Source organism: Bos grunniens, chromosome 29 (assembly GCF_055505025.1).
Source record: "Bos grunniens cultivar Pamir isolate PY7600 chromosome 29, Bosgru_T2T1.0, whole genome shotgun sequence".
NCBI classification, from domain to species: domain Eukaryota; kingdom Metazoa; phylum Chordata; class Mammalia; order Artiodactyla; family Bovidae; genus Bos; species Bos grunniens.
In genome coordinates this window covers 42,497,294-42,515,554 of record NC_141193.1, presented here as the reverse complement: position 1 = coordinate 42,515,554, position 18,261 = coordinate 42,497,294, and the positions used below count along the sequence as shown (strand labels likewise).

Sequence of the window (18,261 nt, the reverse complement as noted above, 5' to 3'; positions counted from 1 at the left end):
AACTCAATGAAACTATGATAATCACTAAGTCTCTATGTATTTTAAGCTGCTTTATTTCTCTTTAATAAAACATTCTGCTTTACTCAGTACAAATATTGCCTTGAAATTTCATTCTGTTTTCATAACTAAAACTATCAAAAGCCATGTTATAGTTCTGGAAATGATGAGAAATAATGTATTTTTTAAAAGACAGGAGAGTAAAAGAACTATTTGTATTATCAAAATGGAAATAAATCCATTTTCCTGAAATGGATTAGGTATTATTTTGGGATTGTGTTTTGGACTGTTTAATTTCAAACAGAAATCATAATGTCACTGACTAATTACTATTGACTAATTACTGTAATTGGTTAAAGCAATTATATTAACTAATTTTTGATTGCTGAATTTTCTCTACACTGGATGAGATAACACAATAAGGAAATGTCTGGGTTTTTATGATCTCTGAATATATGTCCACTGCCCCTCAACCTTTTGTGTGTCACAAGAGAAAAGGGGAAAAGATAGCCGAAGACAATAAAAGCATGACAGGAGAAAGCAATTTTCACTATTCGCAAGGCATCTCCTTCAGGGAATATAGTGATGATCATAAACGAAAAAGAGACACTGAATCCCTTTCCAACTCAAAATGCTGGCACAGAGCAAAGAGAAGTGAGGGTAAGGTGACAACAATTGACCATTAATAATTAATATGTCTTCAAAAACAACCAAGGGTCCTGGTGTACTAGATGACGGCCAATATTAACCTTAATCAATGCGTGAATCTGGGTATAAAGTAAGTCTGCATTTTCCAGCTATGCAAAGGTTAACAGTTGGTTGACTACTAGCCTACTGCTACCGCTACTGCTAAGTCACCTCAGTCGTGTCCGACTCTGTGCGATCCCATAGACAGCAGCCCACCAGGCTCCCCCGTCCCTGGGATGCTCCAGGCAAGAACACTGGAGTGGGTTGCCATTTCCTTCTCCAATGCAGGAAAGTGAAAAGTGAAAGTGAAGTCACTTAGTCGTGTCCGACTCTTAGCGACCCCCTGAACTACAGCCTATGAGGCTCCTCCGTCCTTGGGATTTTCCAGGCAAGAGTACTGGAGTGGGGTGCCATTGCCTTCTCCTAGCCTATTGCTATACAAACAAAACCCACCACTTTGTTTAAGGCATTGCTACCATGTAGGAAATGGCAACCCACTCCTATATTCTTGCCTGGGAAATCCCATGGACAAAGGAGCCTGGGAGGCTACAGTCCCTGGGGTCATAAAGAGCTGTACACAACCGACCACGCACGCACACACATGCACAAACACACACACACGCATCAAGTTCCAAAGGCTCTTCACACCCAAACCGAAACTGTTCTCTCTCTCTTACCCCAAGTTAGCTGCTTCTCCACTTAGGCTGCTTATTACTATTAACATTTACCAGTATCCATGTAATCTTCTAGCATGTTTTCCAACTAGTGATTTGTTTAAACAAACTATATAACAGTATCTATTTCCATTTCTCTTTCCTTTTTATATCAATACATATTTGTACAAACAAATATAAATATTCACTAGTTTATGCTTTACCTTAAAATGGAGCAGTTTGAGAGCTCCCAAGTGAGATGAATGCAGAAAAATGTCATTCCTTCCACTTTTTAACAAAAGGTGTTGGAATGGTTAGATATGCACTTGCCAAAATAAAAAAATTGAATTTCAATCTGTACTTTGCACTACATACAGAAATTTATTCAAGTTGGATCCCAGATATAAATGTAAAATCTAAAACTAAAAACATCTAGGACAAAATTTTTATAACCTCACATTAGGCAAAGATTTCTTAGAGGCAACACCAAAACCACAATCCAGAATAGAAAAAATTGAAAAAACTAACTTTACCAAAATTAAAAACATGCTCTATGTAAATCAATCAAGTAAATTTTTTAAAAAGATGCAAAGGAACAAATCATTAAATAAGATATCTGTAAACAAAACAAAAACAAAAAAACCCATCAACTTATGCTGTAAAGAGACAAACCAAAAACCAGAAAAAAAATTTCAAATCACATCTCATAAATAACTTGTGTCAAGAATATACACAGAACTCTCAAAACTCAATAATATGAAAACAACCCCATCTATAAAAAAACAAAAACAGATTTGAACAAACACTTCAAGGAAGATACAGAGACAGCAAATAAGCACTTGAAAAAATGCTCATATCACTCGTCATCAAGGAAATGCAAACTTAAAACCTAATGGGATACCATTATACAACTATTCAGCTCAGTTCAGTTCAGTCGCTCAGTTGTGTCTGATTCTTTGCGACCCCATGAATCGCAGCACTCCAGGCCTCCCTGTCCATCACCAACTCCCGGAGTTCACCCAAACTCATGACCATCGAGTTGGTGATGCCATCCAGCCATCTCATCCTCTGTCATCCCCTTCTCCTCCGGCCCCCAATCCCTCCCAGCATCAGAGTCTTTTCCAATGAGTCAGCTCTTCGCATGAGGTGGCCAAAGCATTGGAGTTTCAGCTTCAGCATCAGTCCTTCCAATGAACACCCAGGACTGATCTCCTTTAGAATGGACTGGTTGGATCTCCTTGCAGTCCAAGGGACTCTCAAGAGTCTTCTCCAGCACCACAGTTCAAAAGCATCAATTCTTCGGCGCTCAGCTTTCTTCACAGTCCAACTCTCACATCCGTACATGACCACAGGAAAAACCATAGCCTTGACTAGATGCACCTTTGTTGGCAAAGTAATGTCTCTGCTCTTGAATATGCTATCTAGGTTGGTCATAACTTTGCTTCCAAGGAGTAAGTGTCTTTTAATTTCATGGCTGCAATCACCATCTGCAGTGATTTTGGAGCCTGAAAAAATAGAAGGCCTAACACTGATCATGTGTGGACAAGGCCAGGGAGGAACTAGAACTTTCAAACACTACAGACTAAAATGTAAAACAGTAATCATGCTGCAAAATAGTCTGGCAGTTTCTTAAAAAGTTAGCACAGAAGTACCCTATGATCCAGTCATTCCACTCCTAGGTATTTATCTGTATTGTATTGTGTGTACACGCTCAGTTGTGTCCAACTCTTCACCACCCCATGGACTGTAGCCCACCAGGCTCCTCTCTCCATGGAATTCTCCAGTCAAGAATATCAGAGTGGGTTGCCTTTCCTATTCCAAGGGATCTTACTGACCCAGGGATCGAACCTGCACCTCTTGCATCTCCTGCACTGGCAGGCAGATTCTTTACCACTGAGCTACCTGGCTAACAGAAATGAAACCGTATGTCCATACAGACTTACACACAAATGTTCACAGCAGTTTTACTTTTATAAGCCAAAAACTGAAACAATCCAAATGTCCATCAACAAGTGAATGGATACACAATGGTGGTATACCAGACAACTACCCAGCAATAAATAGCAACGAATTACTATTGTGACAAGTTACTCTACAATGTGGATGACTGAAAAAGTCTTTGTCCTGACTGAAAGAAAACTCTAGAAAATGAAACATTACAGTGACAGAAAGCAGATCAGTAGTTTCCTGGGGTAGAAGGGGAGATAGGAGAGGGGATTACAAAGGAGCACTAGGAAACTTTTAGGGGTGATGGATATATTCATTATCTTGATTGTGGTAATGGTTTTACAGGTGTAAACATATATCAAAATTGATCAAAAGGTACACTTTAAATATATGCAGGTTAGCTGAACTGTGTGTGCACTCAGTCATATCCAACACTTTGCACCCCCCCAGACTATAGCCCTCCAGGCTTCTCTGTCCACGGGATTCTCCTGGCAAGAATACTGAAGTGTTTTTATACATCTTAAATGTGCCATAATGACAAGTTTTAAAAATAAAGATACCTTATTGAATTCACTTTGTAACTTTCATATGTACATAGATATAAATATCCAAATAAATAAACTGGCTTAGGCCAAATTTCCTCTTTCATATTTTCCTTGTCCTTTTTGATAAAGCGGTTTTATTAGCTTCAAAATCTAAACTGGGTAACTGCCTCTTCTCCTGTTCTCTAACACATAAGATATAAACAATCTGTTTCATAAAGGTGTAACTGAACTTTTTAACCCTTTCAGTCTGATAGTGGTATGTAGAAGGGAAAGGTATATTTTTAATTGCTCATTTTAATTTTTTTTGATATTTTATCTCATCATGATTTAAATTTGAGTCAGTTTAGTGTATTTTTCTAGAATATAGCCAATTTTATATGTTCCTTTACTGTTCTCAAATGTACTGGCATAAAATTTCTTGTAAATTTTACTAAACTGTATTAAAGTTATAGTTACGTCTCCATTTTCACATTTTCAAAAACACTGTGTGTTTTTCCCTAAATATACCTTTCAGTAGCTCATTATTTGTCTTTTCAAAGGATCCGATTTGTATTTCATTAAGTCCCTCCACTGTTCCTTTGCTTTCTGTTATTCATTTCTATTCTTTAGCACTATCATTTTTGCATCTACTTTCTTAGTTTGCTTAAACACTTAGCCCACTCATTTCCGTTTCTTTTCAAATATTCTCACTTAAGCCTATGAGTTAATCTCTTCAGTATTACCTTGAAGAAGAAGGACTCGTCCAGTTGTGTCCGACTCTTTGCGACCCCATGGACTATATAGTCCGTGGAATTCTCCAGGCCAGAATACTGGAGTGGGTAGCCGTTCCCTTCTCTAGGGGATCTTCCCAACCCAGAGACTGAACCCAGGTCTCCCACATTGCAGGTGGATTATTCACCAGCTGAGCCACAAGGGATGTGATGTTTTATTCTGTAGAGGCCTGGCGTGCTACAGTCCATGGAGTCGCAAAGAGTCGGACACAACAGAGTGACTGACTGACTGTAGAAGTTTAATTTCCACAGTTATTTCTTCTGCAACCCACCTAATTACTTTAAAATATTTTTAAATTTCTAAACATGACAATGCTTTATCTTTTGATTTGTAATTAGACTGCACTGTGGGCTGCACAGTGATAATCTCCCATTAGCTACAACTTGCTTCATGACTTGCTGTAAGGTCAAATTTCATAAATGTTCTGTGTACTTAAAAAATGTGTATGATCTAATTAGTAGTTTCAGGGTTCTATAGCATCCCAAGATTGTTAATTCTTCATTCAAATTTTCATTCCTTACTATTTTACTTGATGTATTGAGAAGTGTGTTAAAAATACCGATTATAAAGTTCTCTATATTTGAGGTTGTCTTTTATATTATACACAAATTCATGACATATACTTTTTCCTAGAAATATTTAAGCCTTCCTAGTGATGATCTCATTCTTAAGGAATGAACCTCTTATTCCTTGATAATGTTTTTGTGTTAGTCTCATTTTTCTTAAACACATCTATGACAGCTTCAGGGGAGTGGGGGTCCTTGCATTAGAATATTTTAGATGCATTATTGATAAACATCACTATAATTATTTGTTTGCTGTCTTTAAAAGAAATCCCATCCCAGAGTCTCCATGCTTTCTCTGTTAAGTTTATTCTGTTTACATTTATTTTGATAACTGATATATATGAAATTATTTCCACAGCTTTGTTTTCAATACAATGCATTTTCTTTTTCTTTCCTTTTTTTAAGTTTTCCTTACAATTTTAACAGAACTACTTAAAAGTAGAATCAATTTTATTACTCTTTCTAAACAACAGCACCTCAGAAAGCTTACTCAGACTACTACCTCCTTCAATTCTTATGCATTTATTTACTGTATTGTTTCATATAATCAAACTGTCCCAATTTGTCTATGCTTACCAATTTCTCTGCTAACTTTGAGTCTTTCATCCTCTTCTACATTCTGGATTCCTTCCATCAAAGTTCCCTTCCATCAAAGTTCAACTACCTACAGCACTTCTTTCAGCAATGGTCTGTCAGTAGCAAACTCTCCATCTCCACCTGAAAACGTTCATTTCTCCTTCACTGTACAATGACAATAACCAATGAGGGTTATGTCATTTTTCCTTGGCACTTTGAAATACTAATCTAGAGAACTTTTACCTTCATTCATGCTGTTGATAAATCTGCTAAACTAACTGCTGTTCAGTTACAAGTGACTTGTCTTCTCTCTCTGGTTCCTTTATTAGTTTCTCTATATATTTACCATCCAGTGATTTCACTACAGAGTACTAGGTTGTCCATATTTTTTCTTACTTATAGAGTGTCTATTTTTATGCACAGTCACAGTAAGTGATTTTAGAATGACCATTTTCTTAATTTTCCCAAAGAGTTTTCAGAACCAATACCACATTACAAGAGGCATTAATTTACCACATACAATGGATGTCCTAGGACAATGACTGTCAAACTTTAGAAGGTAACAGAAACACCTTGGAAACCTACTGAAAAACTTGGACTCCAGCCAAGTCTTCTAATTCGGTGTGTCTGGGGTCCTATCACGTATCCCCATTTTCAACAAGTTTACAGGCTGATGCTGCTGGTAGGGGAATCATGTTAAGAACCACTTCCTTAGGGATTAGGAATAATTATCTCAAGGAACCCCTACTCAGAAGGACTGCAGGAATTCGTTGTTTCTTAAATCTAGAGGTTAGTCTTTACCATCAATCTAAACCATGTTTAGCTGTAAATATTACCCTTTCCCATTTCTCCCCACAGAAATCCAACTAAATAAATAACGGCAGCTAACAGTTCATTATCTGACCAGAAATGCTCCAGTTCATTATTCACAGTCCTCAAGGTAAAAACAGAATTTGACCCTATCATTCTCCTACTCAATTGTTCACTGGCTCCTCCTACAACTACAGGGACAAGTCTTTATGAGGGAGAGAAACATGGGCTTCAGAGTACATGCAATTTTTTTAGTGTTTCACTATGCTTATATTACACACTTTTTTGACACTATCCAATAGGTCTGTGATCAAAGCATGTTAAAACTCGCTAACCTATTAAATTCAAATGAGTCAGTGTGATTCAAAAGCTTTTCAGCCTTTCTAACCTATTAAATTCAAATGAGTCAGTGTGATTCAAAAGCTTTTCAGCCTTTCATGACCCATGCCTGCATCCTATGCCCCATGCCTTGTGCCATTCTGAGCACACCACGATTTCAAACTTTTATCATTATATCCATATTACCTCCACCTAGAAAAGAATGCCCAATAGGCCTCTCATAGGCCTGACAAACACCTACTCATCTTGTCAAAGGGTTTAATATCACCTCCGCCCAGAAATTTTCCCCAACCTACTAAGGGTTGCCTACTTGGTTGCTCCCTTTACCGATTCTCTAAGCACTTTATACAAACATACACAACTACTTTTCAACCGTCTAAATAATGGTCCAAACATGTTGTCTAAAATACGACTTTTCCTTAGACTCTACAGACTATTTCTAAGAGAAGATATATTTATAATCTAAGACTTTCCATGTTTCTTTTCATCTAGACTTTCAAAGGAACCAGACATCCATTGGGAGTAAATGTACCTAGTTCTATTTTCAGTTTCTACACAAAATACCTCAAGCATGTAAACAAGATTTGTCCCTCTAAGATCTAGCATCTGCAATGTCAATAAAACCAACACAACATTGAAGGGGTAATCAAACCTAAGAATTCAAAAATCTTCATAGAAAAAAAGGACTCTCGTATTTCCTACACAAGTCTACTCGGTTTACCTGTTTAAACACTGATGTATACATACTACAAATTTGAGAACATTCCTCTCATTATTCATTAAACACCCTCTCACTCAAAAATATCTCTTTATAAAGGTATACACCATATAAAGAGAATCACAGTGACTGGTTCTCTCCAGGGGCACAGGATGGGAGTATGAGGTCCCTTCACTTACCATTTTTCAAATGTGTATCATCTGATTTTTTTTTAAACAATGTTACATATTATTTTAGCAATCAGAAAAATATAATGAAAAGTGAAAAAAGCCATATTCTATGCTATGCTATTTAAGAAAAAGTTTAACTATGCAACTACTTTAATATATTATTCTTACCAGATTTAAGACCTGAAATTTTGAAGATGGCACTTGGTTTCCCATTCGTGACAAATCCTAGGAGTTGCCATACTGGCATTCCATTTGAATCAGGATAGGAAAAGTAGACAGAGCCTCCCATTCCTTCAGGAAATGGGACTGTTCCCAGCATAAAAACCACCACATGGTTGATATTTTCATAATCAGGCAAGTCAAAAACAAATTTATCCTCTGCCACTTGCTGTGCAGCTGTTTGCACCTAGAAAATAAGAAACTCACCTTAGTTCAATAGTTTGATAAGTTACTATAGCCCTTTTAGTGTTGCTGTAAGCCCTGTTAAAAGATACAGTTGACTACTGTCATCATGCCAAGCCTAACACTGGGTGAATCTGATACTCTAATTATGGAATTACCAAATACACCAGAGAGTGCTAACTTTAATAGAAAACCTAAAAATATATATCTAGGCTTAAAATGATTTAATGAATGCAATCTTTTAAAAACATGACTAAATTATTTGAGAAGAGCCTAGGAAAGACTATATTTAAATAATAAATCACTACAGCTTCAAAATGTTATAAAAATGAAACACCACACCATGAAAGCCTTATCTTCTAGTTTGAAGGTAAAGAAACTCCAGGTAATTAAAATGAGTAAGCAATCCATAAGTAGTTACTGTCAATTCTCATTATTTGCAGATTCCCTATTTGTCATTTTGCCTACTCACTAAAATATATTTGTAACCCCCAAATTACTAACCTTCAGTTCAAATACGGAGAATAAAACAAAGGAAGAAAGAACATAAACCAAACTGCCCATATTAGTATTAAATTCAATTTTATCAGTTTTTGGCATGCACACAATCTTAAAGGCATGTAAAATTATGGTACGTACAAATCCTCAAGCAAAATAAACATTTCTTAATGCCAACTCTGTCAAAAGCACTAGACATTCTGTAAATTTGTATTATGACAGTCTAATCCTCAACCCGAGGTAAAAAAAAAAGGACCTCTTTTACTTAAGAAAAGTTTTCAAGGAAAGAAAATTGACTTCCTAATTTTAGATTAGATGGACTTTTTTAGTAAAAGAATAATATTGTTAAGTGCTGAGGTACTCTAGGTCTCTTTACCCTTTATTTCGATTAACATGTTCAAATACTGCAGAATTAAGAGTCAAACGCTGTGAAAAAACGTTGCCATCAACGAACCCCTCCTGGATATCCATTACAGAGATGAGGTAATAAGTAAATAGACAAAGGCACTGCGCTAACTAAATTCCCTGCAAATTAGTTAACAACACGAATTCCATAGGGCCTTTCTATTCTTCAGGAAAAATCACACACATTTTAAAGGTCATTCATTAATGAAATTCATCCTCAGATTCCGCGGGTGGGCTGGTCATATTTCCTATCAAGGGCAGATGCAATCCAAACTTTTCACCAGTGTTATCTCCTACCAGCGCCAAAAGGCACCTCTCAGCCATTTAAGGGACAGACAAATTTTCTGAGGATAGCCAGGTCCAATTTCTCTCTCTAGTTCCTTACACTGTGTACAGTCTACATTGTTTAAAACAAATTGATGAAAAACTTAACAAAGAAACTGCAACATTTAACAAAGCAGGGAGAAAACATAAAAAGAACTCCTGGTGAAAAAATAATCAGGTCTGAAATTAATCTGAATGGTTTCTACGAAGGCAAGCAAGATTCACCCTCCAGATTATTCCTCAACAATTCCAGGTACTTATCTTATTTACCTAACAATTCATCAAGGAAGGCAATCTCTCTCTCTCTCTTTTTTTTTGCAATCTCTTTTTTACGCAATAAGGAAACTCGCTGCTCACATCATTTTGGAGTCATCACTGGCACGGCTCCCGATTAAGTTTCACGAATTTCTACCAATCAACTTCAAATTACGTTAAGCCTATTTTTATTAGAACCCTTCCAAAGGGACCCAGAAGTTAAACACTGACCGAACATCTTAACCTTCGACAGGCTGGACACTACCGGCTAGATCAAATTTACCTCGAATTCCCTTTCTGAGCTCAGGCGAGTATTTATACTGCCAACTGAGCTTAAGTTCCTCAACTGCAAAAGAAAACGAGAAGCACCACCTCACTAGCTACCGCTTAAGTTTGGGGTGCCAAAAAAGCGCTACGAAGAAAGCTGAAATGAAGCGCAGTGAACAAAAGGCGTGCGCTGCCTAGAGTACGGCACACTCAAGAAGAGGCAGTGAATACTGGGACTACTGTCAAGAGCGCTGGGGGCAAAGAAGGGCGCAAACCCAGCCTCCACGCTCACGCTCTCCGCCGGAAAGCAGATGGAAGGGGTCTTCCCCGAACCCGGCGCACCCCCACCCCCACTCCCAGTGGCCTCGCCCTTGGGGTGTCGCCCCCTTCCTAAGACCATCCGACCCTTTCCTCACCAGCCTGCCCGCCACCAAGCAGCCGAACATGGCGGCGGCGACTCCCCTCGGCCGGCAAGGATCCGAGGCCAAGGACTAGAAGTCCTGGGGCTACTGCCGTGGTCGAGCCCAAGAACCTTCCAGAACGTGGAATAGGCCTCCTGCCCCTCAGCTACATAGTGACGAGGACAGGGGCAGGAACGCCTTCTGCCTCCGCGACCTCTAACCCCCAGTTTCCTAACCAGCGCCTCTCAGGCGACGAGTACTTCCGGGGCTTTAGACAGGTGGGCCGGTTCCGGCTAAGACTACAAGTCCCAGGAAGCCCTGCGTCGGCTTCCGGGAAGGGGGCGCGCGGTATTTGCCCTTTGGATTGATGGTCCGCACTCAAATGAGCGGTTTCAAAGCAGGCTGGAGGTGTTGCTCACGTTTGTGTTACATTTCAGCGATTACATTGCGCTTTTACAATCATTTCTCTGGATCTTTTCAAAAACCGTGTGAGTTGGTTATTATTATCTGCATTTTGTGGGCGAGGAAATTGCCCAGAGTGACCAGCCCCAAATCTTCACACAGCACTCAGGGACGGAATTTAAATCCAAGTCCTGATTCAAATCCGAGTTTCTTTCTGCTATCAGTCAGTCAGTCAGTTCGGTTGCTCAGTCGTGTCCGACTCTTTGCGACCCCATGGACTGCAGCATGCCAGGCCTCCCTGTCCATCACCAACTCCTGGAGCTTACTCAGACTCGTCCATTGAGTCAGTGATGCCGTCCAACCATCTCATCCTCTGTCATCCCCTTCTCCTCCCACCTTCAGTCTTTCCCAGCATCAGGGTTTTTTCCAGTGCGTCAGTTCTTCGCATCAAGTGGCCAAAGTATTGGAGTTTCAGCTTCAGCATCAGTCCTTCCAATGAATATTCAGGACTGATTTCTTTTAGGATGGTCTGGTTGGATCTCCTTGCAGTCCAAGGGACTCTCAAGAGTCTTCTCCAACACCGCAGTTCAAAAGCATTAATTCTTCGGCGCTCAGCTTTCTTTATAGTCCAACTCTCACATCCATGCATGACTACTGGAAAAACCATAGCTTTGACTAGAAGGACCATTGTTGGCAACCTCTTGATAAAGCTTTCTGCTATATGTTAGCTGAAAATTACTGATTTTTAATCAGCTGTTTTGTACTTATTGACATTTTTTTTTTTTGTAGTTCTTTACAACTTCACTTGGCTTCTCCATTTATTTGCTGTAAAAAAAAAATTGTAAGCAAGTTGTATAGTAATATCCTTGTACTTTAATGGCATCTTTGTAAAATAAGAATAATTGTGTCTGTCTCCTGGGATTGCTGTGAGGGTTAAATGAGTTTAAGCCCTTAGAACTTGGCAGTACTTAACTAAAGGCTGTTTTGTTGTAAAATGTCTTGTCTTGTTTTGTCTGTGCATTTGCAGAAAAGGTTCACAGCCAGAAGAACCGGTGTCAAGTACTGACTGCCACCAATACTGTTCTGTGTTTCAAAACTTCAGTTCCCTTTCCTCTCCAATAGGGAGATAAGGTATCCCCTTTGTGAAGGTCTCTGCTCAACTTGAAATATCTGAGCTTAGTCCACCAGGAACCAGCACGTTTATCCCAGGTTTGTATGTGGAGGATCAGAGTATTTGAACAGTAGTCCTCTGGTCTCCACTCCAGCACCATAGACTTGGACCATCTGTCTGTCTCAGATACTCCTTTGAATAGCCAAGCCAAAGATTAATAGATAGAAGAGGATCTTTCTACCAGTGTCTCCAGCTTTCTGCCTAAGAAGTCCCAGAATCTTCAGAATAAGAAGGCCATTCATATGAGACTATTTCATGAGTGGCAACAAACTGCCTGGACTCAGAGCCCATCTCTGTCATTAATTAGTTTATAATCTTAGGCCAGCTAACCTAACACTACCTTTTCCTCCTTTTCACCATATATAGAATGAGATAGTAATAAGGTTCTTATAAACGTTATTACATGTAAAGTAGTAGCCAGATTATTTGTTGTTGTTCAGTTGCCAAGTTGTGTCTGACTCTTTGCAGTCCCATGAACTGCAGCATGCCATGCTTCACTGTCCTTCGCTATCTTCCAGAGTTTGTTCACACCCATGTTCCTTGAGTGGGTGATGCCATCCAACCACCACATCCTCTGTCACCCCCCCCCTCAGTCTTTTCCAGCATCAGGGTCTTTTCCAGTGAATCAGCTCTTTGCATCAGGTGGCCAAAGTATTGGAGCCTCAGCCTCAGCATCAGTCCTTCCAATGAGTATTCAGGGTTGATTTCCTTTAGGATTGACTAGTTTGATCTTCTGGTCCAAGGGACTCTAAAGAGTCTTCTCAAGCACCACATCCAAAATCAGTTATTACTTTTCTTAATTTTTCATGCATTCATATCCATCTTGTACCCTTTGAAATAATAAATTAATATATTGGTCTCTACCTTATGTTTCCTACACAGGGCTCCTATAATTCCCAAGTAATGAGTGCTAGGAGCATCTTTTTTTCTAATGAGGAACTCTGGGTAGGTTCCTGGGTGGCTCTTAGATTGTGGTTCATCACCAGAAACATGAACCCTCATTAGAAGCTTGGAATTTTCAGCCCCTCCCCCCATTCTATAGAAGGGGAGAGGGTTTGGAAATGGAATTAATGGATCATGCTTACATGAGGAAGCCCCCATAAAATTCCAGTAGTATGGTGTTTGGAGAACTTCCAGGTTGATGAATATGTCCATGTACCAGGATGCTATATATACCCCAACTCCACCAGGACAGAAGATCCTGTACTCCTAAACCTTGCCTTAGGCATCTACTCACCTGGCCGTTCATCTTTATTCTTTATCATACCTGTTAGTAAATTGGTAAATGTAAGTAGTGTTTCCCTGAGTTCTGTGAGTTGTTCCAGTCAATAATCAAATTCAAGGGGAGGAAGGTATGGAAACCTTTTTTTTTTTTTTTGTAGCCATGTTGAACAGAAGTTGTGGGTAACCTGGGACTAACTACTTGTGATTGGCATCTGAAGGGGGGGCCTGAGGGGCTGAGCCCTTACCTGTGGGATGTGATACTGTCTCCAAGTGTGTCAGGATTGGGTTGAATGGTAGGACTGAGCTGGTGTCACAGAACTGCCTGATGTAGGAAAAACAGTGTGGTCGTAGTGTGAAAGTAAAGAAGAAGCATGGAAGGAGACCAGGTTTTTTCTTTTACATACTGTAACTATGTATTCTGTGTATTTTGATTCTCTTAACCACTCGTAGTTTTTAACCTTTATGTGCTTATGTGACTTGTTTATAATACTTCCTTGGAAATTTCTTACGGACCCTTCCAATTGGCTCAAATACTTTCTTCAGAAATCTTTCTATGACTCACCTGTAATTAGTCATTCCTTCTCGTACATGACAATCTTATCTAATTGATTGAGAGCTAGTTAGATTTTTGTAAACTACAGTTGCTGTTTATTAATTGGCCCAACCTTTGTTATCTGGGATTTGAGCTTTTTCTCCATTTTGCTGGTGAACTGTCTACTTCTGGGTTGGACAAAGAATTAGAGGCAATGAGTTTAGTATCCTTTCTCCAGACTATGAAATCAGCCTTCTGTTCACCATATTATATTATTTTTACTTGTTATGTTTTGGTCACAGCTGCGCAGCCTGTGGGTATCTTAGTTCCTGGACCAGGGGTGGAAGCCACGCCCCCTCGAATGGAGGCACTGAGTCTTAACCACTAAACCACCAGGGAAGTCCCTTGTTTTTTAAATACAACAGTCCTTAGTAACTAAAGAGAGAAGAAGTAGATTCAGTGTATGGAAGTGAAGAAATGTGTTTCAGAGGGAAAAAAAAATCTTTCCAATAACCAGAACTCTCTGAGATAAGAATAGGCAGGCATGGGATAGTGAATTCTCCCATTCACATTGATATTTTAATCAATGCTGATATCCACTTATATTGTTAAGGAGATTCATAGAAAACTTGGGAAAACTGACCTAGAACCTCAAAGGTACCTACCAGCTTTCAGACTACATGTGCTTCTATGGACCAAGAACAAAATCATAATTGAGTGTTGGACAGGGAGTCGGGAACTGAATTCTGGTTTTACCTTTTCCATTAACTAGCCTAGGGATGAAGTAATTTATCTTTTTAGGTGATAGGTTTCCATACTTCTAAGAATGAGGACAATGAATTCTGATTTCAAGAGCAAAAATATTTTTCTCTTCTTCTAAGGAAAGTTTCTTCTCTAAAGCAGGGAGAACAAGAAATAAAAGCACAAACTTCTTCTCCTTTGAACTAAGAGATATGTGTAACTCCAAGTCACAAAGATATCAGTGGAAAGTAACTTAGCAAAGCAGAAGGTCAAACTCAAGTACCTATAGAGAAAGATAAATAATAATAATAAATACAAAAAAAGTTCAGGAATTGTAGATACCAGGGGCCACAGAGGGTAACAGTGAGGCAGTAGACTGAAACACGTAGATTGCTTAAAATCGACATCAGGTTTTATATCTGACCCTCTTCAACACCTCAGCCATTGGTATGAAATCTCCGGAAGAAATTGAATCAGAGAGGCCCCAGGCACTAGGAAACCAGATACTGAAAAAAAAAAAAAAGATTGCGGGGCAAGGCTGCCTTGTACAGATTAGGTCCTGAAATAGAGTACCCCATGGGAGAGGAGCACTTAGCTCACACTAATATAGGATTGCCACCCACAGTGGGGGTGGCTTTCCAAAACATCCAGTTGGAGGGTGGGGGAGTGCTTTTTTCTGTATCATCCATGCAGAGAGGGGTATCTCTTACTAAGTCATCCATACAGGGGAGGCTGCTACTGCTGCTGCTAAGTCGCTTCAGTCGTGTCTGACTCTGTGCGACCCAAATAGACGGCAGCCCACCAGGCTCCTCTGTCCCTGGGATTCTCCAGGCAAGAACACTGGAGTGGGTTGCCATTTTCTTCTCCAATACATGAAAGTGAAAAGTGAAAGTGAAGTCACTCAGTCGTGCCTGACTCTTAACAGCCCCATGGAGGAGGGTCACTTTAAAATTTTATGTAACAATCCAAAACCCTTTCATGCTTAAAATAAAAATTCAACAAACTTTTAGGAATAAAAGACAGCTTCCTCAAGCCGATAAAGAGTTTGAAATCCCACAGCTAACATCATACTTAATGGTTAATGTTGAATGCTTTCCTCCAAAGATCAGGAACAAAACAAAAATGGCTTCTCCAGCCATGTCTGTTCAACATTGTATTGGAGGTTCTACCTAAAGCAATGAAGCAAGAAAAAGAAATAAAAGGCATCCAGACTGGGAATTAAGAAATAAAATTATCTCTATTTATGACATGATTTTGTACATAGAAAATCCTAAGGAATCTACTAAAAAACAATTAGACGTAATAAGCAAGTTCAACAAAGTTGTAAGATATAAGATCAATATACAAAATTCAATTATATTTATAAACACTTGCAATGAACAATCCAAACATAAAAATAAGACAGTTCCACTTACAGTAGCATCAAAAAGAGTAAAACATTCCAGAAGCTATCTAAAAAACAAAATAAGAAATTAAATATCTAAGTAAATGGAAACATCCCATTTTCATGGATCTGCAGAGTTAATATTATTAAGATGGCAATATTCCCTAAATTGGTCTATAGATTCAATGCAGTCTCTATCAGAATCTCAGCTATTTTTGTAGAAATTAGCAATTTGATTCTAAAATTTATAAAGAATTGCAAGAGACCCAGAATAGCCTGAACTATCTTGCAAAAAAGAACAAACTAGGAAGATTAATGGCTTTCCAGATGGCAATAATGGTAAAGAATCCACCTGCCAATGCAGGAGACGTAAGATATATGGGCTTGATCTCTGTGTCAGGAAGATCCCCTGGAGAAGAAAATGGCAACCCGCTCCAGTATTCTTGCCTGGAGAATCTCATGGACAGAGGAGCCTGGTGGGCTATAGACTATGGGGTCGCAAAGAGTCAGACACGACTGAACATCTGAGCAAGGAGAATTAACACTTTCCAATTTCGTAAGTTATAGCAAAGCAATGATAATGGAGACAGTGCAGTATTGGGACAAAAATCAGTGTGTTAAACAATGGAATAGAATAGAGCATCCAGAAATAAATGGTTATGTCTGTGGTCCACTGATTTTCAACAGCAGTGCCAAGATCATTCAGTTGGGGAAGGAAGGTCTTTTCAACAAAGATTCTGGGACAACTGGATAGTCACATGCAAAATAATGAAATTGAACCCTTTCCTAATGCCATATATAAAAATTAACTCAAAATAGATCAAAGATCTAAATGTAAAAACTAAAACTATCAAACTCTTTGAAGAAAACAGGGGTAAATCTTCATTAATTTGGGTTTGGCAAAGAATTCTTAGATATAACACCAAAAGTATGAGCAAAAAGCCAAAAAATAGATCATCTGAATTTCATAAAAATTGAGTTAATTAAAAAAAAAATTAAAACTCTGGTGCTTCCAAAGAAATCATCAAAAATGTGAAAAGACCACCACAGAACTGGATAAAGTATTTGCAAACTGTATATCTGATAAGGGACTTGTATCTAGGTCAGATAAAGGACTTTTACAGTTTAAAAAGACAACCCAATTTTTAAATGGACAAAGGATCTTGTATTAATTTTCTAGGGCCGCCATAAAAATTACCACAAGATAGGTAACTTAAAGCAACAGAAATGTATTCTCTTACAATTCTGGAGTCTGAAAGTCATGATGGGTGTCAGGAGAGCAATGTGCCCTGTGGAGGCTTGAGGAAGAATCAGTTCCATGCCTCTCTTCTAACTTCTAGTGGTTGCCAGTAGTGGTGGTTTTGATTTAGTCGCTAAGTCTTGTCTGACTCTTGCAACCCCAGGGACTGTAGCCTGCCAGGCTCCTCTGTCCATTGGATTCTCGAGGCAAGAATACTGGAGTGGATTGCCATTTCCTTCTCCAGGGGATCTCCCCGACCCAGGAATCGAACCCAGGTTTCCTGCATTGCAGGTAGATTCTTTACCTACTGAGCTTTGAGTGAAGCCCAAGTAGTTGCCACTAGTCTTTGGCATTCCTTGATTTAAAAGCCTTCATTCCAAACTCTGCCTCCATTTCATATTGTGTTTCTCCTTCTGTGTCTTTGTGTCTCGTCTTATACAGACCTCATTCATTATATTTAGAATCCTCCCTAATCCAGTATGGCCTTAACTTAAATTGATTACATCTGCAAAGACCCTAGCTCCAAAAAGATCACATTCACCGTTAACAGACTGACATAAATTCAGGGGCAGGGTGGGGGGGACTCTATTCAATTCACTATAAACATCTGAACAGACATTTCTCCAAGGAAGATATACAAATAGCCAATGAGCATATGAAAAGATGCTGGACACCACTCGTAATTAGAGTAATGCAAATAAAAACCACAGGAGATACACTTCACACACTCTGAAAGTCTAGAATCAGAAAGTCAGAAGCACAGATCTGGAACCCTTATACAGTGCTAGTGGGAATATGAGATGGTGCAGCTGCTTTGGGAAACAGATTGACAGTTCCTCAAGCGATTAGACATAGAGCCAGCATTAATTCTGCTCCTAGGTGTATACTCAAGAGAAATGAAAACAGATGTTCACAAAATAACTTGCATGTGAATGCTTATAGCAACATTATTAATGATACCCAAAAGGTAGAAACAAATGTCCACCAATGACTAAAGGGATAAACAGAATATGGTATGTTGTACAACGGAAAATTATTCGTATAGTAAATATGATTCCACCCATATGAAGTATGTAGAGAAATCTACAAAGACAGTATATTAGCAATTCCTTTTGGCTGGGGTAGGTGTGGATGTGGAGATGGTGGTGAATAGCTAAGGCGTATGGGTTTGTTGCTCAGTCGTATGCGACTCTTTGTGATTCCCATGAACAGGAAAGCTTAGTAGGTTCCTCTGTC

The 18,261-nt window shown here is 39.0% G+C and overlaps 1 protein-coding gene across 2 annotated transcripts in view; it reads right to left on the bottom strand.

Moving 5' to 3' along the window:
* Window positions 1–10,585, bottom strand: part of HIKESHI (heat shock protein nuclear import factor hikeshi) — a 39,740-nt gene extending 29,155 nt beyond the window's left edge. For both annotated transcript variants that reach the window (XM_086384718.1, XM_086384719.1), the window contains exons 1-2: window positions 10,347–10,585; window positions 7,948–8,185 (exon numbers count right to left, since the gene is read on the bottom strand). In XM_086384718.1, coding sequence (XP_086240844.1) covers window positions 7,948–8,185; window positions 10,347–10,376 — 268 coding nt within the window. In that variant the 5' untranslated portion in view covers window positions 10,377–10,585. The remainder of the gene's footprint in view (window positions 1–7,947; window positions 8,186–10,346) is intronic.
* Between the last annotated feature and the right edge of the window lie 7,676 nt (window positions 10,586–18,261).